This window comes from Apaloderma vittatum, unplaced genomic scaffold, assembly GCF_000703405.1.
Source record: "Apaloderma vittatum isolate BGI_N311 unplaced genomic scaffold, ASM70340v1 scaffold719, whole genome shotgun sequence".
Taxonomy (NCBI): Eukaryota; Metazoa; Chordata; class Aves; order Trogoniformes; family Trogonidae; genus Apaloderma; species Apaloderma vittatum.
The window spans coordinates 38,813-60,544 of NW_009735627.1; the positions used below are offsets into that span (position 1 = coordinate 38,813).

The 21,732-nt window shown below is 40.0% G+C and overlaps 1 protein-coding gene across 1 annotated transcript in view; it reads left to right on the forward strand.

The window, feature by feature from the left end:
- Positions 1-4,261: 4,261 nt before the first annotated feature.
- The window catches only part of LOC104279369 (cohesin subunit SA-1), a gene marked incomplete at its 3' end in the record, with an annotated part of 136,558 nt that continues 119,087 nt past the window's right edge, over positions 4,262-21,732 (forward strand). The window contains exons 1-2 of the mRNA XM_009876635.1: positions 4,262-4,290; positions 10,671-10,773. Of these exons, the coding sequence (XP_009874937.1) occupies positions 4,262-4,290; positions 10,671-10,773 (132 nt within the window). The remainder of the gene's footprint in view (positions 4,291-10,670; positions 10,774-21,732) is intronic.

A 21,732-nucleotide genomic window follows, 5' to 3' on the forward strand; every position in this document is an offset into this window, starting at 1 on the left:
TCACTTGATCAACAAGGAAAGGGGGTTTGAAGGGGACTCAGTCAAATACCAGTTGTGTTTTGGTTTGGATGTCTTCTAGGCAATGGAATGGATAATCATGTAACTCTTATTGCTAAATTTAGTAGCTGATTTTTGTTTGTTTGTTTTAAGGTTTGGTTTTAGCTTTTTAAGGTTATAAGTTATTTAGTTTATAATAAAGGTAGTCAACTTTGGTTGTTGATACCAGATATTTGCTTGATATAACTCTGTTGAATTCCAGGAATTGTGACAATCTTTCTTTGCTGTTTGGCTAAAATGCGTTGATAACCTCAGCAGCACTAGAGAGGCAAATAAACAATCTAAAGACTGCAAAAAATACAGGTAGCTTTTCATGTTAATAGAAACTACAGAAAATATTGATGGACTGCATGTATCATATTTATTGTTGTAAAATTGTAGAGCCTTTCTTAAAGCTAGGCTCTGTATGAGATACTTATTGAAGAAAAATTATCGTAAAAGGGACAACTTACTAGAAAAGGTTTTTGTGTATTTTTAAAGAAGCAGTTTTATATCGAGGTCCTGTCCAACTCCTAACAATCTCTGATTCTGTGATATAATGGTCATTGTGTCTGCCCTGATTATTAGACATGGTTAAAAAAACAAAAGCAAGAGAAACATTTATTTGTTTTCCCATCATATGCTTCAATTGGATGGTGTCTTCTGCTGCCTGCTTTATATTCTTCTACAGGTTATTTTTAACTATGCCAGCATAAATTCACGTCACCTTAGAATATGGATGTGCAGGTTTAAAAAGCTGCAAACTTACTAAAAAAAAGTTTTGTTTTAAACTCCTGAAATAGAAGCAGATGACTGCAAGTTAAATGTCTTGTTCAACTATATAGTATTTATTATAGTTTAAATAACCCAATGCAGAAGTATAAAGTGTTCCTCCCCCTGGTCTTCTGTGTGATAAGGTGACAAAATGACAATCTGTCTCAAGCTTTCAGGGTTTTTTTAATCAATGGCTGTATTCTCGGGCTGAATGAGACCAAAAGGAGGAGAGTTTGATTTTCCTGTTTATAAGAACATCATCTTTAAAACCCAGGTATTTCTTCTATTAAAACCAGAAGAAATACCAAGTTTCGCATTTGGGTAGTTCGTAAGGTTCAATGATTTTTCCACAGTTGTCAAACCTAATGGCGTAACTAAATTGGGAACACTGTTCTACGCACACTCAGCTTTTCATTAGTCACTCTAGTGCCTTATTTTATTTCCAAACCAAGCCTAAGCAACATGGATGATAATTTAAGACTGAGTTTTGGAAGCAAGTGGTGGTGTTTCTGTGAACGTAGAGGAATGTTACTATTGAGGGAAGTTGCAAGGCAGTTGTCATTAGACTGTTTTAGGGTTTTCTAACTTCATTTGAGTATCTGGGTTGAAGAAAAAAGATTTAGCACCTAGAATGTAATAGCAGTGTCAAGGCTGTGGGTTCAGATTCCTTAGTTCTTCAGTCGCTTCTGAATGAAATAGCTCCTCTCGTCTCCTTCTGGCTTTCTACCCTTCACTCCATACTTTTTTAGGTTAGGATTTTGCTTTTCAAATAAGTTGTCTCTGAGCAAGTATTCTTTTCCTTGTGTGTGAAAGCACTTTCCTAGAGCAGCTGTATGGTGCTGATTGATCTTTCTGAGCATGCACAGCACAATGGTTGTGAAGAGTGATAACTAAGTTTAAAAAAAAGAAAATTAAAGGAAAAAGAAATTCTGTGTAATGGTTGTGCAGGATGCCTTAAACATCTGTGGAAAAGATCTCACATGAAACATACATAAATTTTCTTGAACTTCTTTTGAAAGCTCTTCTGAGAAGTAAGATTGATGCCGGGTATCCTGCTAGAATTAAATAATCTGAAGATCCAAGATGGATAGGTTTCCTTCAAGGTCTGGTTAGCATATGGAAATAGCATGTGTGTATGAGTGCTTGTGTGTGTATGAAAAAACACTTTTTTCTTCTGTTTTAAACAAAGGGAAGGTATTGCAAAAATCTACATCAAATTGGCATGGCAAGAGGAAAAAATGTATTTGCAGAAGCTTAACTGAAAGTTTTCTTCTGTTTCAGGATTTCATTAAATATTATTGTACCTAAATATTAATGTTTTGTGACCACCAGAGTGCACGATGTTCTGATTGTGGTGAACCTCTCCCATTTCAGAGATCTGAACATTTCTTTGTATAGAAAGTCTACACAAAACTTAACTGAGTCTGATATTATCTTTGTTTATAAGAAATTCTTTTCAAAGTTTGAAATGGTTGCTTTATGTTGTTGAATGGACATGTTATTCCCCTGTGAAGGGTAATCACATCCTTAAAAACATAGTAATGACCAGTATCTCTAATGAATAAACACTGTTAGGAAAAGAAGTTATATGACCGTTCGGTCCCCATGTGTTGCCTGATCTAGTCGAGGTTGGATTAAATGATCTCTAAGGTCCCTTCCAGGGAGGTTGGATTAAATGATCTCTAAGGTCCCTTCCAGCCGAGACTATTCTATGATGATTCTATGATGATGACACACTATTTGTGCTATTTCCATAACACTTTTGTTTATGAAGAGCTCGGATTAACTTGTGTCTCACAGTGAAACTGAAGGGCTTTTATACCAACCTGGTGTACTGGCTGGGGAAAATGATGCCCTTTAAACCATTAATGATAGAGTGGTACCTTTGGTTCTAAACAGACTTCTCTTTTGCTAACATTTGGTTTGCAGCAAAGTAGCTTGCTAATAATACAGTAGAAAAAATGGCCAATGAGATATCTGTATGTAGTGAGGAATTTAAATGTGTTGATGAGACACTGAAAGTATGACTGTTGGTACCACAGAGTAGCGAGTGCTGAAAAGATGAGTTGTATGCATCTGAGTCTAATTTGAACTGTAATAACTAGAGGCAAAAAAAAGATTGTTCATGCTGTACCGTTAAGATTTTGGTAAATGAATACTGATGTGCATATAGTAGGATGGAAAATAATACTTTACATGTTGCACTGTTTTGCTTAGACTGGTGCAGTTTTATTTGATACCGTTTGCAGTGCAGATCGTGTTACATCTTCTTGGACTGATTTTCCTCCTGTCTTGTGCAAAGCTACTGGACCACAGAGAAGACTGCCCATTGAGAAGAAATTAAATATTTAAATAAAAGATATTTAAAGTATCCCATGTTTTAAAAACACACAGTTAAGTTCTTGGTATTCATTCCTCCTTGCTCAGCTGCTGTACTCCATGCAGCTATTTGTGTTACTCTGTAGAAAGGGGAGAATGAAACAAATCATTTTAGTTTCTCCAGAATGTGTCCTTTCTGAAAGAAAGAGGTGGCAGCTCTGTGTTTTATTACATCAGAGATTATTTAATCTGTCACATTGTGCCATTATTTAATGCTAGAGTCATGTCTGCTCTCATTAGTCAACTCCTTGATTAGTCTTTTGGGTAGTTGCTAGTGGGTGTGGTGGTACCACTGACGCAGTCAGTTTATCGTTTAAACTTAAAACTTTGGTTTCATCAAATTAAAACATTTTCTCTTGCATTTAGACATTTTGCATAGCTTCTAACTATTTTATGAAATTCAGTTAGGTAAAACAGTGAGCCAGAGAGTCTGAAATACAACCATTCCGTTAAAGGGAATGTTTTCAGGAATAATATCTTTTATTAAAACCTGTCTCATTTTAAAGGACTATCTTTTGACTTGATTCACAGCTAGGAAAGACTGTTCCTCATGAAACCAAAGTTTTGTCTTGCAAGTTTAGTTTATTGTATTACTAGAAAACAAATACCTTAAATCTAGATCATCATGTTCTCTGATTTCATAGGCTTATGTATTTATCTTGTTTATTTACATTTACTCAGAGTTCTGCTTGTAATTTTACATTAGTGTTAGTGTAGACAAATGTGGGAGGTAATGCAGAATACTTCATGCAATTTTTATTTTTGTTTTTAAAAATAAAGTTGCCTAAACAGGTAAAAACTGAATGGAAGAATATGATAACGATGTCCTGGGGACATCTGTTCTTAATTTCATGTGGTTTAATAGTGATGCTACTTCAAAATCGACTATTTTTGCTTACAGTGATTTTTATTCAGCGTATGACTATTTTGGAACCTCATCTGACAATTATTTTTCTCTCTTTTACAGACTGGCCTTTGACATTCTTTTCATGAAAGACGTTTTCAAGTAGTTGTCTTGTAATTACTTTGAGAAGAAGTTCTATGTAGCTCTTACTTCAAGAGTGCTGCAAAAATGATTACTTCAGATTTGCCAGTACTACAGTGAGTATAAGTTTCTCTCTGTATTTGAAACCTTCTGTTTAAAAACGTTGAAGTAAACGAAGAGGTGATTGTGAGAAAAAAGCACAAGCTTGAGAGAAGTGCAGATTAATGTGACTGTACCAGGCCTCCTGAGTTTTTGTGTGCTGAAAAAATGTATAAAGAAAATAAACCACTTAATCTAAAAGATATTTCTTTATATGTGTGGAGATTTAATTTTGCTGTGAAAAACAAAATCTTTGCTACTGTTACGCTTCTGAATGTTGTGAGATTTCAGAAATGTGTATGGGCTTTAGTCATAACTGACCATATTTGTATATTCCAGTTTCATATTCTTTCTTACAATATATTTGTATTCATTAAGCTGTATTTGTTGTGCAAAAAGCCTTTGGCTCCTGCAGTTGAAGAGGGCGAGTGGCATTAGCTACTTTCGATCTTGCTGGTGAGTTGGAGTGGCTTATGCAAACGGGAGCATCACTGTGCCTGGATCAGGTGAACTACTGGAAGGAAGGGAGTGAAAGTCTATAATGAGAGGAGCTGGAGAGTGAATCAAGTAGAGTTTGGAAAGGAATTTTAGAAACAGGAACAAAATGGCACTGTATCGGGTGCGGTGGGCTGCCGTGGCTGGTTGTCGGCAGCTGGCGCTCCCCGACTCGGCAGGACGGGGGAGAGAACGAGATGAGAAACACCGTGGGGCAAGGTAAAGGCTGGGAATCCACTGAACAGTTGCCCTCAGGCAAAACAGGCTCGTCTTGGGGAAAAATAAGTTTAAAAAGATTTGGGTGGCTGCGAGAAACAGACGAAAACTACAGCCCCCCTCTGAGGGGCCCAGCCATGTGCGGCTCTGGCGCTGTGGGAACTAGCTGCAACCGGCCAGAACCGGCTCAGGGCAGCCCCAGCCTCCCCTCACAGAGACTCTTCAAGCGGCGCCTGGGCACGGGCACGTGATAACATTAGATAACTACCAAACGTTAAGTTTTTTGCCTGGAATGAGGTTACAAAAATAGAAATTAGCAGTTTCTCAAGGCTGACCGGTGTTCCAGGACTCAGATCTCTAGTGCCTTGACTCAAGAAACTGAATGCTTGGACAACTGTAAAGTTATTTGTCTGAACTTAACAATAACGTGCTCTGCGCTGCCATTTTTTCTTACATTTTTAAAACCTCTTCCAAATAAAATTTATCTGCTGTGGGTGAAGTCAGAAATTATGCTGAGGGGGCAGCATCAGCCCAGGGGGGTCTGCTTTGCTTTGAGGGTAGATTTGGAAACTTTTTTTTTCCCAGTTCACATTTTTTTGCATGTGCCATGTTCAAGAGGTGAGAGTGTGCTTGTGCAATATGCCGCGGACAAAATTCTGGGAGATTCTGTCACGGCCACAGTAGGAAAGGGATATTCCCATTCCCAGTTCAGGAAGCTGAGTGGCCTTAAATGAATGAAGTGTCATAGAGTTTAAGCTTAAAAAGTGCATGTTAATAGATTTGCTAACTCTGCACACCAGCTGGAAAACCTGAGGGACGTTAAAGATGTTAACATATTTCCGAATCAGAGGACAATTGTGAGCCACCAATGTTATGCTAGCTTAAAAAATGAAAGAAAACATGTATGGTGTTTTTTCTGGCGGAGCTGGGAATCCTTTAATTCCACTATTTGAAATATTGGTGAGATGTCATTATCAGGCTTTTTAAACATATACATGTCCCAACCAGACTTTCATCAGAAAGGAGTCTGGCTAAAGGGAAGAAAGTCTGAAGCAATCTTTAGTTTAGAGTTATCAGCTTCACACGTTTAGGTTTGGGAAGCCACAATCCGGTTCTACACGGAGAAGGGCAAGGTTTTCTTTCTCGCTTTTAAATAAGTAGCTTTATAATCTACAATTTGTGTGCCTTCTTTCTACTTTTTCGTGATATTTTCTAGTTTTTTTGGCTACCCCCTTTGAACAAAGGATCCTGAAGTCAATTTGATAATACTTTGCTTGGGATCGTATTGAATATTCCTCCCAAATTCTTCTCTGTTGAGGGAACATGAAAGGAGAAATCTTTAATCTTTCTGTATTCAGACAAGTGGCTTCAGAATGCAGTAAAGACAGGATTTCGCTTTAGATGTGTTTTAGATGTAGGGGAAAAAACCTCTGGTGTTTTTGACCTGGGTGACTGACTATTATGAGTCTGCTCTCAATGGGATGACTCATGTTTGCTATGAGGCATGTTCTTCTTTAGATTTTGAAGATCAACAATGAGAGCTGATTCATCCATGATTCATGAGCCTGTACATTTAGCCATTTTTCTTCATGAATGCTTTTCTTCACAGGATGGGTCTGGTGGTAGCAATTACTGAATTTATCTCTACTAGAAACTTGAGCCACCTCACTAACATCAATAAAAGCTTATAGAAGCATTTTTATTTACGAAAACTGAACATAGGTTTATGGTGTGGTATGTTTTTAGGAGGGGAGTTTTTAGGGGGAGCCCTAACTTCAGATTAGGGCTTTATATAATAGTGGAAGGTAAATTTGTTTTGGTTTATTTTGCAAAGATCTGAAATTTACTGTGTCAATGGAAATATGTTCTTCAGAAGCATGACATGGTAAAGGGCTGCCCAGTAATCTGTTAATTCTTCGTTACCATGTGGTTAGTTTCAATGGCTTTGTTGCTAATAGCTTTGGAATAATACCTGGAGTTTTTAGGAGGGATCCTGGAGTTACTGCTGATTTTCTAGGATGCTTTAGCCACCACAGAAACCAGAAAGAAAAACAGAGTAAATGTGAACCCATAAAAGGTGTTACCACTTGTCTTCTTTTCTCGGCCCACCCCAGTCTTGTAGGTCTCTCACACTGCCAAATTCTGTCTCTGTCATGTCAAAGGTGTCTCAGAGAGGAAGGATTTAGCCTTAGGCACTGCCAGCTCCTCTTAGATAAGGCAGATTTCCTTAGGGCTCAGATTATTTTCCCTCCTGGCAGCTTCAGCAAAGATAAATTGTGACTAAGCCTAAGTTTTCCCTTCAGCTGACTAGTCACACACACGTAAAACAGGGGTAGGATAATTCTGGTCTATTAAGATGTGGATGACTGCCACCAGATAAATTACTTCCTAGCAGTTCTGCAAGATGTGTAGGGAACGAGGAGATGGATGCTGGCCAGATGCTCCTCTCAATGAGTGTTAAAAACCTGACAGAACTGCAGGCAGTTAAGAGATGTTTTATTCCTCCTCCGAGTTCAGAAATAAGAAGAAAAGGAGCCTGCGTGTGTGTGCCCTGAGCAGCTGTAAAGCCTTGACAGAAGCAAGCAGCACTGCCTCCCAAACTGAAGGGACTTAAGGCTACAGTGGAAGGGCCTTTTTGTGTAGGAGTGGCATGATTCAGACAGAATTCCCTGCTGCTTGAAATTGTGTTTATTTTAATGTTAAATCAGCCAAAGACTGTAGGTTGTCCTTGATCCTGTCTCCCTACTCCAAATAATGTGAGGATTAAAGGGAACTTTCTAATGTTTTCCTCTTACTCCTTACATACTGGCATTCTTTGCCAGAAATAAATCTCCCGTCTGCGTCATGTATTGTTAGAGTGAGATTCATCTTGTTTAATTTTAATCATTTATATTTGAGCTGCTTGTCTAGATCACCTCACTATGAATGGAGAGTTGAAAACAGACGAAACAAAATGTAAACTGTCAGATCAATTTGGACACTGACCTTAGCATATGGTATGTTGCACCTTGAGATTTTCTGCTTTGTTTATGTCTCAAATTTGGATTAGATGTATTTTACGCTTAGTGCTTACTTCTTGAGTCTTTCCTAAAAGGCTTCCAGCAAATCAAAGAAGTTTTACAAGAAAAATAGTAGAGAAGCATGGTTATCGGATTTGACACTACGGGTGGTTAATGATTAAACTCTTCCTTCCATATGCAGTGTTCCAAAGCAATTGAAATTTCCAGAACCAAATACACAAATCTCAGTAGCTTTTGTTAGACCTGAACAGAGGCCATAAGTCAGTCAAGTTCTCTGTGGACCTACTGTAATTAACCAATTCAACTGTACTTCTACTGTGCATGCAGAACAGTAGTACAGTTGAATTTATTTATGTAGCTCTAATGTTTCAAGGGAAGTATTTGAGCCATTTGCTAGGAAGACCACTGAATCTGGTTTTAATAGAGTAAAATCTTTATCCTGATGATGTTAGGAGTGAGGTTTTGTAAGCTAGCAATGCTGGAGCATTCCCCTCAGGAAAAGGGGGTATTGCTTAGACCACATCATGCCTAACATTTTTTTTTTGTAAGGATCTGTGTAGACCAGGGATAAGCTTGTTTTTTTTCTACAGAGAGCAAGAGAGAATGGCTTTAATTTCTCTACAGCAGTTGAAAACAGCAGATATTTTTATGGGATTCCTTATTTCTGTATTCAAGTTACTTTAAAAAAAATATTGTCATTGTGAGGCAATCTGTGTTTTTGTCAAATCGAGTTACAGTGTTGGTGACTGGTCTTTGAATAAAGACTTCCCTCTGCATAGACATAATTTTCAGCTATATTCACTGTATTGCTTTTTCACTGTCATGGTCCTGTTTTACTGAATGATTTTGAACTGTGGAAGGAATACCTTTTATTTGGTTTTAAGCTTTTTTACAAGATTTTTTTTTTAATTTGTAGCTTGATACTGATTTTTTTAAAATGTCGTATTTTGTAAAGCTGAAAAGTTACTTCTCTTTATCATGATAAAGTTGCATTTTCAATATTTTGTAGAGATACTGTTTCACAGGGGTATGATTTGGGGACTCAAATGTACTCAAATACTGTTTTTAAATCTAGGGTGTCTGGTTTTCTGGGAAGTGTAGAGTATTTACAGATAATCCAGTAAGTAACTTTCAAAAAAAGAGATTCATATATGTTCTACTGCATTCTAGCTTTTGTAAAGCATTCTGTGGACCTCTTGGTGGATTTGTGCTTGGAAATTGGAAAAGGTTGGGAAATAGTGTCTTAATATAAGAAATTCATCATAGTTCTGCAGAGTCATTTGAACGAGGGCAGACCTGGAATAATACAATGATTTCAATAAAGAGAAGTATCAAAATGTTATTGATTCTGAGACAATGATGTTTGTATATTTCTGCATTACTTTCTTGGTGATACAGCAAATATGTGAGGTATTCCTGATTTATAAAATAAAATTAAAAAATAAAGCCTAGACAACATGGAACATCTGTGTAGATCTTGGCTTGCTGAAGCTTCTCAGTTTCTGTAAATCAGATCACAAATGCCAACAATTATGTTTGAGGCTGTATTAAATAATGGAAGAGGTCTGATTTTCACCTTCCCCTTGCACGTTTTTATATAGCAATTTTATTTTTTTATTTTTTATAGCAATTTAACTCCTTTCACTTCAAAGAAATGATACTGAATTTAAAGGCACCTCTGATTAGGCTTAGGCTTGACCCATCTTTGAGTAGTCTGGCACATTGTTACAGTTACTCATTCGTTTAGAGTTATCTCATGCACTGATGGTCTTGCAAATTAAAAATGAAGTACATTAATACCAGGTACAGTTTTGCTTGTGGCCTCTTCTTGGGCAAAATCTAATGCCTCAAAAGAGCAATTGCAAGCGGAACTTTTTCAGGGAGCCACATCTGTTCTGAAAACAGAAGTGCCTGTGTACCTGGCTTGGGGGAAGATGACGGGAGGAAACTTGGGGTGATGTTTTTTCCTACTTACTATGGTCTTAAGTCTAAAACAGGAATGATTGAAAAATTATTCTGTGGGCTTCTCTGCTAGTAGTTGTTGAGCAGTGCCAAGGTTTTTTCATTGTACAAGTGAAAACGTTTTTCTAAAGCAAGAATCACAAATGTCTTCAGATCAAAGTGAGCTTTCTGGTTTGTGCACCGTGGTCAGTGTTAATCCTCTCTTTATTAACAGCTGCACAATACCATTGTCTTAGAGTGTGACTAAAACCACAATGTAACCCAAGTAGGAACTTGTGTAACTGTTCTAATGATGTGATAGCTGGATTAGACTGCAGTTTGTTTTCTCATGGCCTTGAAAGCAGCTCTGAAGTGCTTTTATTAAAAGAAAGTTGATACTAGTGAATACGTTGTGGGATGGACATTTAGAGAATGTACTGTTTAATATAGCCAGTTTTTGAAGTGTAACATGGTTTCAAAAGAAACTGTTAATTTAAATAACTTCCAGTCTATAAAATGACATTCCAGCTCATAAAAAGGTAAGGCTTTTTGCCAGAGCTAATAATGCTTAGTTCCATAGTTTGCAGAATAAAGTGGCAAGCCTTTTAATGCTGACTTTTTTTTTTTTTTTCCCTGGTTTAGGACTAAATATTTAATCAGTCAGTTATAGATTACTTGTTGATTTCAAATCATTTTAATTTATCTAGTGTTTTTCCCCCCCCTAGGGATTCTACAAATGAAACTACTGCACATTCAGATGCTGGCAGTGAGCTTGAAGAAGCAGAAGTCAAAGGAAAAAGAAAAAGGGGCCGTCCTGGCAGGCCTCCAGTATGTGTAATTTAGTTTTGTTTTGTTATGCATCTATTTAATATTGACTGCAAACTGTTTTTCATCTGATCATCTTGTGGTCATGTAAATAGGCTTTTAATGAGCCCTATGTCAAATTTTAAGACTTGTAGTATGAAATATTTATCAGAACGATATACGAACAATGTTTGGAGTGTTTAAAAAGGGACATAAAATAGCTGTTATTTTTAATTTTGCTAACTGCTTACATGAATGTTACAATTTTGTTAATATGGTCATATTAGAAGGTTCTTCTAGATGCAAGAATAATCTCAGTAAGCACAACCACTTTCTGTTCTGAAAGTTGTAATGGATTTTAAGTGACAAATGGCATCTGAGCCATCCTTTTAGTAACTGATAATCTCTTGATGTGAATGGAAGAGTTGCAGCATAGTATTAACTGAATGCCTGAGAAGATTGATTAACAGATCTTAAAAATTCATGTAATTGACTTATGCTGTGTCCTAAGTACAGCCTGGGAGTTTCAACCTATTCTCTAGCATAGTGCAGCAGATGGTGTTGCTGTCTGCTCTTCTTCAGTAGTCTTTGCCCGTTGCTGGCCCATGAATGGGAACATACAGAAGCATTCTTTATCACACATAGTGTTTAAGGAGGCTTTCTCTTTTAATGCATTTTATAAAGTAACAAATTTTGTGGAAAATACAGAAAAAAAATTGTGTGTGCCACGTTGTCCTTCATTTTAATCCTTCAGGGTCACCCAGTCTAGTTCTCTTGATTATATCACTTGAAGTTACACACTGTGGTGTAAGATTTTGGGTGGGAAGTTCTGTATGTTTGTTATCAATGGTTTGATTCTCCTCTTAATCTTTGTCTAGAAGCACACCTTTGGTATGAATGTGCTCTCTCTATAGTGCTAATACATTGATTTGTGTGGGTTTTTTCACCCCAGCACCTTCCATCCTAATTCTAACTCCTTAATCATGGGCTAATGAGGCTGTAAGAATGGACAGAACAGCGTGTTCCTCTCAAGTGTGCCAGCCAAGCTGGAGCAAACTCGTCCTTAGTATTGATTTTCAATTTGTATCACAGTTTCTCGGGAGCCAACTTTACTTTGGGAGCCAACATTTTAAATCCTGGACTTTACTAGGCATGTCATCTTCCTTTTTGAAATCTTTTGAACAGTATCTCCTATGGTGGCATATATTCTTCATCGATGGACAACTTGGCTTACAAACATGCAGCATCATTACAGGAAGCTTTAAAGAAGCATGTAAAGAGAACAGGTCATCTGTTTGTATCATTTGGAAGCAAAGGACAAAATCAGAAATTATCTTAAGAATAGCTCCTTAGTAAATCTATGAGGTTTTGCATATACAAGAAAAGAAGAGAATAGTGCAACCTGATTGCAAACCCAGAAGGTTGTCAGAGTGTACGAATTTAATTAAAACGACACTAGTGGTAATTTATACTCACCACACATTCCCTAGAAAGAAAGAGTGAATGTTAGAAACGGTGTTTCTCATCCCTCTGTTTGATATTACTAGTAATTCCTCTGGAAATACTCGCTGAAGCACTCTACTGGTCCTGCCATCAAGTTTATACAGGAGCCAGTTGCTCATTAGGCTTTGAACAACTCCAGACTCATTAAGTGTAGATGATTGTAAAATCATGAATATACAGAGGAAGTGATTATTGCTTCATATGTAAAATGATGGGCCGTGAGCTGATCGTTGCTGCTAAGGAGCAAGACCTTAGGGTTATCGGAGATGATTCCATGACAGCATCATTTTAATGCTCAGTAGGGGTCAAAAAACCCAAATTCAGTCTTAAAACTCTGAGGAAGAGAATAGAAAATAAAACAAATACTGTGTAAAACTCTCAACCTCTGCCCCCAAATCTCAGGAAGGGTGAATTAGGACTGGAAGAAGTTCAAAAAAGAGAAAGAGTGATGGTCAGTCATGGAATCAGACTAGGAGGACCACAGGAGGTCTCATTTGCAACCTCCTGCTTAGAGCAGGATCAGCTTTGGGATCAGACCACATTGCTTGGGGCTTTTCCAGTATGATGTTGAAGACCACTAAGGCTGGAGACTTCCCAGTCTCTCTCAGCAACCTGTTTCATGGTTTGGGGGAAAAATTTCTCCTTGTAGGCAATCAGAACCTCTCTTGCCTCCGTTCATGGCTACTGTCACTTGTCCTCCCCCTGTTTGCTGCTGCAGAAGGCCTCACAGGGGAAGTGTTGCCAGCCCCCTGACCATGTTGGCAGCCATCTGCTGAACTTGTTCTAGTTTATGGATAACTCTTGCGTTGAGAGGGCCAAAACTGGACATGACATTCCAGATAAGAGCTAACAAGTGTGGAGTAAAAGGATATAGTCACTTTACTTGGTCTAATGCTGTATTCCTGTCTGTGCAGCTCAGGGTGCTGATGGCCTTTGCTACTCAGACCCGTGGCTGTCTCATAGCCGGTTTGCTGTCTGCCAAGACCCTGTTGTCCTTTCCCACGGAGCTATTCCCTTACTAGCTGGTCTTCAGCCTACGTTGGTGCGGGGGTTTATTCCTCTGCCAGGGACAGGTCTTTGCACTTATCCATGTTGGATTTTGAGGGTGCAGCTAGCCCAGTCCTCCAGACTGGCAATAACACTCTTGCCCTTGAAGTCATCAAGCAGTCTCCCTGCCAATTTGGTGTTATCTGCACACTTGACAGGAGGACACTGTCTCACCCGCTCCGTCTATCTGATAAAGATGGGAAACTGGACATGTGCCAGTTAGATTTCTGTTGTCCTCCCTCATCGCCAGCCTCCGGGTAGAGGATAATCCATTAACTGCTGTGCTCTGAGCCCAACAGTTCAACCACTTGTCCACCCATCTAGTTGTCCACCCATCCAGATCACAACTTTCCAACTTGGATACAAGAATAATTTGGGAGGCTGTTGAAAGCCTGGCTGAAGTCAAGGTAAATGCCATCTGTTGCTCTCCCCTCATTCACAAATTCAGTCATTTTGCTACAGTTTTTTGGGTGACTTGACAAAAGGTATGTAATGTTGGGATACACAATCAAATCCTGCCTTTATAATTGATAGTGCAGCAACAGGAGAAATGAATAAATAATGTTCTACAAAAAAATCGCCAAAAAGGAAAGGTCTGCTCAATGGTGGCAAATGCCCTTGAGGAGACAGACAAACAGTTTAGAAGGTCTAGCCAATTATATTTCTGGCATTATTTGGTATCAAGTGTCAGGGACTTACTAACTGAAGTATTAGTTTTACAAACATATTTCACCTTCCCTTCTCCTCCACATTGCTCGCCTGTCCACATTGCTAACCTGTCCACTTTCCCCAGGTGGATTATCTGTTTCTTACAGGAGGTATAGCTCTGACATTTTTCCTCGCACTCTTACACTTGTTAATGTGATTTCTGATTTCCTCTGCAGGTGCCACCTACCTTTACTCTCAGCTGTGAAATGGATTAAAATATTTAGTTAATTTCAGAGCTCTTTTTCTCAACTGATACTCAGCTTTAATGTTTTTAATTTCTGTTGTAGACCTAAAGAAAGGCTTTTCTGCCCAAAGGCTCTTCAGTTTTTTGGATTGCTTTTTTTCCCCCTGACTAAAATATTAAAGATCTAAGGTCTAATAAGATTTAATCTCTCCCTGCAAATGCTGATTTGCTTATGTCCTTAGGCCATCACAGCTACAATGACACATCTGCCATAAACATATTGACCTCTTTTGGAGAGAGAGTTCACACTTCTGTGCAGTTTGGTCTAGCTGCATGGTGCTGTTGCACAGAATGTACTCTATGCAATATATGTATATGTCTAGGTATTTATTTTAAATGGGTTTTGGTTTTAGTGTTACAGAATGGACTTGATCTTGTATCAGAGAGATAAGAGTACTGCTAGAGGATTTTCCAAACCTTTCTCCAAAGGCATTCCATTTTGCAGATTTGAGACTTTTGTAAGACTTTTTTTAGACTTATTTGAAAATTGGCCATTTTTACCAAATAGCTCTTCAGTATATGGAGACCCTTAATATTTTGGAGAACTTTCAATTCCTGAAAATGCTGCTTTCCAAGTTGTCCCTCCAATTCTGTAAGACACTGTTCAAATCATGGAATCACAGACTGGTTTGGTTTGGAAAAGACCTTAAAGATCATGTAGTTCTAACCCACTGCCGCAGGCAGGGTCACCTGCCCCTAGACCAGGTTGCTGAAAGCCCTGTCCCACCTGGCCTTGAACACTGCCAGGGACGGGGCATCCAAAACTCCCCTAAGCAGCCTGTTTTAGCGTCTCGCCACCATCTCAGAAAAGAATTTCTTCCCGATATCACACCTAAATCTACACTCTTTGTGGCCTCCTCTGGACTCGCTCCTACAGGTCTGTACCCTTCTTAATGTTGGGGGCCCCAGAGCTCAACACAGAACTGCAGATGTGGTCTCACGAGAACAGAATACAGGGGGAGAATTGCCTCTCTTCCTGGCAACTCTATTTCTGATGCAGCCCATGATACGATTTGCGTTCTGGGCTCTGAGCACACGCTGCGGGCTCGTAGTCAGTTTTTGACCACCAACATTCCCAAGTCCTTCTCTGTAGAGGGTCTCTCAGGTCACTCGTTGTCCAGCTTGTGTTTGTGCTTGGGATTGCCCCAACCCAGGTGCAGCACCTTGCACTTGGCCTTGTTGAACTTCATGAGGTTTGCATGAGCCCAGCTCTCCAGTCTGTCCAGGTCTCTCTGGATGGCATCCCTTCCCTCTGGTGTGTTGGCTGCACCACACAGCTTGGTGTCATCAGCAAACCAAAGCTGTAGCTCTTTCATAGACGGTCAGTGAATTTCTCAGGCATTATTTGCCGTTAGAAATCCATGTTGGCTGTAATTCATCACCTCCTTACTCTCCACGTGCTGTAGCACAGTTTCCAGGAGGATCTGCTCCATGATCTAGGCTAGACAGTCAATTTGCCAAGAGAATAATGTATCGGTCCTTGAAAATAACTCTCAGAATCTAACCTGAGTTGTCATCAGTTCACCAACCCTTGCAGCGAATTTTGCAAGAATTGTCTCGTGTCCCGTTTTTGCACTGACAGTAGCCAGGACTGGCCTCCCCCTTGCCCATGTTCACTTCTAAACACTGAGTCTTGTCGACCAGCTGCCTTTGGAGCAACTGGCCAAGTGTTGAATCTGCCCAGTCAGTGGGCTGTGTTGGTGCATGTATTTATGTGGTGCTGCATGTGGGTGTACTCTCTGGATATACGTCATGTGCATTGCATGGGCTGTATTGAAGGAACACCCTAGAACAGTGCTCTGGTTGAAGTTGCTGACTACTATTGACCAAAAATGCCTTTTCTGTCTGCTCATTATTGAAATACAAGGATACGGATGCGGTCTCCTCTTCTAGGTAGGGAATTTTAAAAGCCATGGGTTTATGATGCAACGTAGCTTTCACATTAGTGAGCTCAGGCTCAGTCAGTTACTTACCTCTCCTTTTTTGTCTCCTCTCTTGGATCAATGTTGCTGTTCAGGAACAATACATTGGTCAATGTTGTTGGCGTTTTTTTTTTAACCTACCTGGCCTTATCTTCCCAGTAGCTCAGAATAGCTTGGCTGAAACCTCAGCTGTTAGAGGTTGAGGAAGTGGAGGAGATCCTTGGCTGTATTTCAGCTTTGAAGCAGTAGAAGACAGATTAGCTTCTTTGACTCAGAGGACAAGAAGAAATATCAATCTTTCTGTTCAGGAGGTGGCAATTCTGAGCTCTCTGTGTCTCATGCCATACCCAGGGCAGCAGCACAGCTTTCTCCAACTCCTCAGATTGTTCTATTAAGGCAGGATGAAACAAGCACAGACCGTACAGTTTTGCTTTCAGGTCTTTTTATATTTTTTGGTACAGAGGGACAAACCACAATACTTTATCTTTGCATTTATATGTGAAATTTTAACTTTGCAGCAGACTCTCAGTCTTATTTAGTCTGGTCGTATGGCTGTTAGCTACTGCAGAGGATTGAGTTTTCCTTCTAGTTCCAAATCATACATATCTGGATTAACAATAGGAAAGAATCCTCTTCAAAGAATTTCTTTTCATACTAGATGAGGTTTGTGGTTTGGTGTGACTTACATGAGTGTCCTGTCTTAGCTTGCTTGCCTGATATTTTAGGCCTTAAACTGAAGAGAATAGGAGTTTCTGTAGTTCTGTGCAAATGCCGTGCACATACAACCAGTGTGTGAAGACTTCTCTATCCTGCCACTTGCAGCTTCCTGGTGGAGAAATCCTAATGGCATTAAAAGTTTTCCTTTTAAGCTTTTGATTGGATGGCCCTTGTATTTTTGGCAATATGTTCTTAATTTTTCTGTGGAAATAGTCTTTTTTTGGTAGCAATTACATCAGCAATCCTCAGAAGAATCCAAATGATTCAAGTATTTATAGTGGATTCTCTTGATTCTTTAAGATGACTTTTAGAACTCTTGCTAGATTTTTAAATAAGGATGGAAAAAAGCAATACCACCCCCAACACTGCCTCTGCTTCTTTTGTTCTGAACTGCACGTACTACCAGTAAAGCAGCACTGTATGTGCTGGATGTTAGGGAACCTGCATCTGTCTATTTGAAGGATGAGCCTTTTTACAGGGAGCACCTTGCTTGTTTCTATGACCAAAAATTCCAATGGACTTAGCATTTGAACCCAAGAACTTCTTCCCAGATCACCATGATGAGACTGTGACGTGTGTGGTAGCCTTCTGGTTTTTAATCAGGATTAATTCAGAAAGAGCTCAGACATTACCACTCAACACCAGGTTATAATGCAGAGGCCTCTCAAGGATGATGCCTTTGAGAGGCAAGTTCTTAAGTCTTACTCAAGTGGAAGGTTAAAAAGCTTCTTCCAGCTATATTGAGAAATGGGATATTGCTTTAAATTACTTACAGTATGAATGCACATAGAGGCTGTCATTTAAGGCAGCAGGTTAGGTGGAGTTACTGACCTGTAACGCTTGTACTGTCTATTTCTTCGTGAAGTGCATCAGATCAACTGGGGAATGTTAATGGAAAATGCTGAGCCGCTTTCACTGTTTTTTGCTTTTTTTTTTTTTTCTGGAAGTATGTGAATTTCACTATATTGCTTGATTTTACAAATGTGGGTCACTTTTTTTTAAAGACAGGAGACGAAAAATATTATCAAGCTAATTTATTATAAAATTCTGAATTGTCATAATTTTAGTTTAATTACAGTATTTTGTTTCCCATTTGCCTTAGTTTAAGACTTAAAGCAACTGGTAAACTGTGTGGTCATCAATGTGGCCACTTCAGAGTTGCTTCTGTGACACATTCTGGAACTTCTGAATTTCCTAGTACTGATGTGTATAAATTCTTAGCCCTAGTTGTAGTCAGTTGAATCTGCTGCATAGATTTGGAAAATTATTAGTAACTTCTGTTTTCATTTGGTGACTCAGTCACTCGGACCATTTTGACACGACCACCAGTCTGACTGTCTGTCCTGGGTCTCAGAGAGAAAGCACAGATTTAACTGCTACAGGCTCACAGCTCCATGTAGCACCTTTCTTGGTGTGTGATTAAAAAGCCTTGGGTTTTCTTACATTGTCATGCTTCTTTATCCTTCCCTCAGGTAGTCCTTATTCACCTGAGTGTCAGCTTTGCTATTGCAGCAGGTGCCTGGATTATGGAAATTGTTACAATGATTTATGAGTATGAATTGTTCCTGTTAGGAAGGAGAGCTTCTGTTTTTCCTGTATCTTCATGACCATTTGGTGCATCCTCACAAGAACAGACATAATACAAATTCACTCTAACCTTATGAAATTTTACACATTTTACAGCTGTCCATGATAGTCTGATGGGTTTACTGGAGCCACACTCACCCTTGGGCAGGGCTGTTTTTATGTGGAAGCAGAGGTATTAGGTTCTTTTGTGTTGAGTGGAAGGACCAAACTTTCCTGTGAATGCAGGTATCTCTGTTTTGGGATGCAGATCTACCTCTCTTTAGCATCCTCCGTGCCAGACATGATTTGTAGCTTGACTTTGCAGCTCCTCTTCCAAGAGCACTCTGCTTCTATAGGTATTCCACAGATACTTAATATCATGAAGGAGTTCTCTTTGTGTTTCTGTAGATGTACTAATCCGTGCTTTTCCTTCACTTGCTTCAGTGATGTTGGATGTCTCTGTCCCGGGACAGAATCACAGAGTACCTGGTTGGAAGGGACCTCAAAGATCATCTGATCCAACCTTTCTTGGCAAAACCATGATCCAGACAAGCCAGCCCAGCACCCTGTTCAGCTGAATCTTAAAACTGTCCAGTACTGGGGAATCCACCACTTCCCTGAAGACATTATTTCAATGGCTGATTGTTCTCATTATGAAAAATTCTCCTCTTGATGCAAATTTTCCCCTTGTGAAACATTTTCCTCTTGAAATAGGGTTACCTCTTTAACGTAGTACTCAGAGGGAGAAACCTGTATGAAGCTCAGATGTGTCAAGATGGCCTCCATGGTTTCTTGATGCAAATTCAGGGACACTACATGCAAGTAATGTCTGACAACAGCATTGTCATACGGTGTGTTAATGAGTAAGTTAATTCCAGTTCCTCACTTCTGTGCTTTGTACTCACAAAAGTTCATAATTACAGTAACAGTGAATTTCTGGAGGCTGGAGGGCCTATGTTTGACTTGCTTTCGTATTTGCATTCTGGAGTAGGATTGAGCTTGGGCTTCCTGTCAGATGCCTACTGGGTGAAAGACTGGATACCCTTCCTCTAGTGCCTCTCCACGTGAAGATAATGTTAATGCTGGCCTAACTCAGAAAGTTCTGTAGTTTTACATTTTGTTCAGTTTCTTAGAGGATGCTTTGTCTGCTTGTTTTGTCTCTTGAGGCAGGATTCAGTACAGATCCTGCATCTGGGTTTAGCTACCCCAGCTTGCATGCAGAATGGTTTTTGTTAAATGAAGGACTTGATTTCTCCACTGAGGGAGATGTTCTTTTTGTCAAAAGAAAATCTATACCAGAGAGAAACTTTATTCAAGTAGACTCAGTACTATTCTGGTGTTATTTCAGGTGCAGGATATTGATATATTTACTCGGGCTTGAAGAATCTCTCTTTGCCCAGTAATTCTGTCAATAACCAACATCTTGTTGGTTATTTCTGTAACTCTTCTGAGAGCTCACTGTTGTTGTCAGCCTTCTAATTCAAACTATGAGTCGTGGTCAAAGAACCCCCTTTACCCAGGCTGCCTGGCCAAAGTGGAGTTTAGACTGAGCATTTATACCTCTTGTGATGACTCATTTGAGCATGTACACCCATGTGCTAGTGTAAGTGACTTTTCTCTTTGCTTTTCAATAACAGGGTATCTTTGGGTGTGTGAATTTCATGTCCATCTCCTACTTGCTTTCCCTTCATCCCTGCAGTGTTTAATGTCTCTCTTTGAAGTACACATAGAGAAAAACTGAGTGTAGAGGGGGCTTGCGTTAGCTTCTGTGGAGGGCTTTCATTTAGCAGTACTTCTCGCTACTTGAAGTGCTTATGGCTTACTGTCACCCAAAGTGAATAAGCACGTGGATTGCATATCTCAAAAGAGTCACTTCTAATTCTTTGCCGTTTTATTAAACAGTGATCACATGTCTCCTTGAAGCTTGGTGGAGCTCAAACGCTTCATGTACTGATGCTTGTCTTGCTGATAAAGGCAGCTTTCACACATTTAAAAAAATCATGGAGGGGTTATGCATGTTCTTTTGATCCTAAGTGCAGATGTTATCCAAAAAAGTTTTCACAGGGACTGTATCATTATTTTAAGCTTTTGTCTTGGTTCAAAATGACCGCCCAGGCTGACAACAAAGAATCATGCGGTCTCCAGCTCACTCCTCCCCCCAGCCCCATCTCTAGAGGGATGTGGGGGGAGAAAACTCAGCCAACAAGGCTCAAGCACTGAGATTAAGGACAGGGAGGATAGTAATCTGCCATTTAAGATGATGGTTAGAAAAACAGAGTAGACTTGTGGAGAAAACTTAAGTTTAATTTACCACCACCGTTCATGGAGTTGTATAGTGAGAGGAATACATCAGTAAATACAAACCGATCTTACGTTCCCACGCTTCCATCTTCCTGGGTACCTCCTCCCTGCCATTGGTGCAAAGGGGGACAGCGCATGGGGCGTGCGGTCCATCTGGCCATTACTCATCATAGAGTCATAGAATGGTTAAGGTTGGAAGGGACCTTGAAGATCACCTAGTTCCCCTAGGTCACCTCTCTCCCACTAGACCAGGTTCCTCAAAGCCCCATCCAACCTGGCCTTGAACACTTCCAGGGATGGCGTATCCGCAGCCTCCTTGGGCAACCTGTTCCAGTGCTTCACCACTCTCATGGTAAAGAATTTTTTCCTTATATCTAATCTAAATCTACCCTCTTGCAGTTTCAGGCCATTGCCCCTTGTCCTGTCACTACAGGCCCTTGTAAAAACCTCTTCTCCAGCTTTCCTGTAGGCCCCTTCTATGTATTAGAAGGCTGCTGTTAGGTCACCCCGGAGCCTTCTCTTCTCCAAGCTGAATAATGCCAGCCTCCTCAGCCTGTCCGCGTAGCAGAGGTCCTCCAGCTCTCTAATCGTCTTCATGGCCCTCCTTTGGACCCGCTCTGCTCCATGTCCTTTCTGTACTCCAGAACTGGATGCAGTACTCCAGGTGGGGCTTCACCAGAGCAGGGTAGAGAGGGAGAATTGCCTTCCTCGACCTGCTGGTCACACTCCTTTTGATGCAGCCCAGGACGCGGTTCACTTTTTGGGTTGCAAGTGCGCACTGCTGGCTCATGTTGAGCCTCTTGTCAAGTAACACACCCAAGTCCTTCTCCCCAGGAGTGCTCCCAGTCGGCTTTCTGCCCAGCCTATATTTGTCCTTGGGATTGCCTCAACCCAGGTGCAGGACCTTACATTTGGCCTTGTTGAACTTCATGAGGTTGGCATGGGCCCACCTCTTAAGCCTGGCAAGGTCCCCCT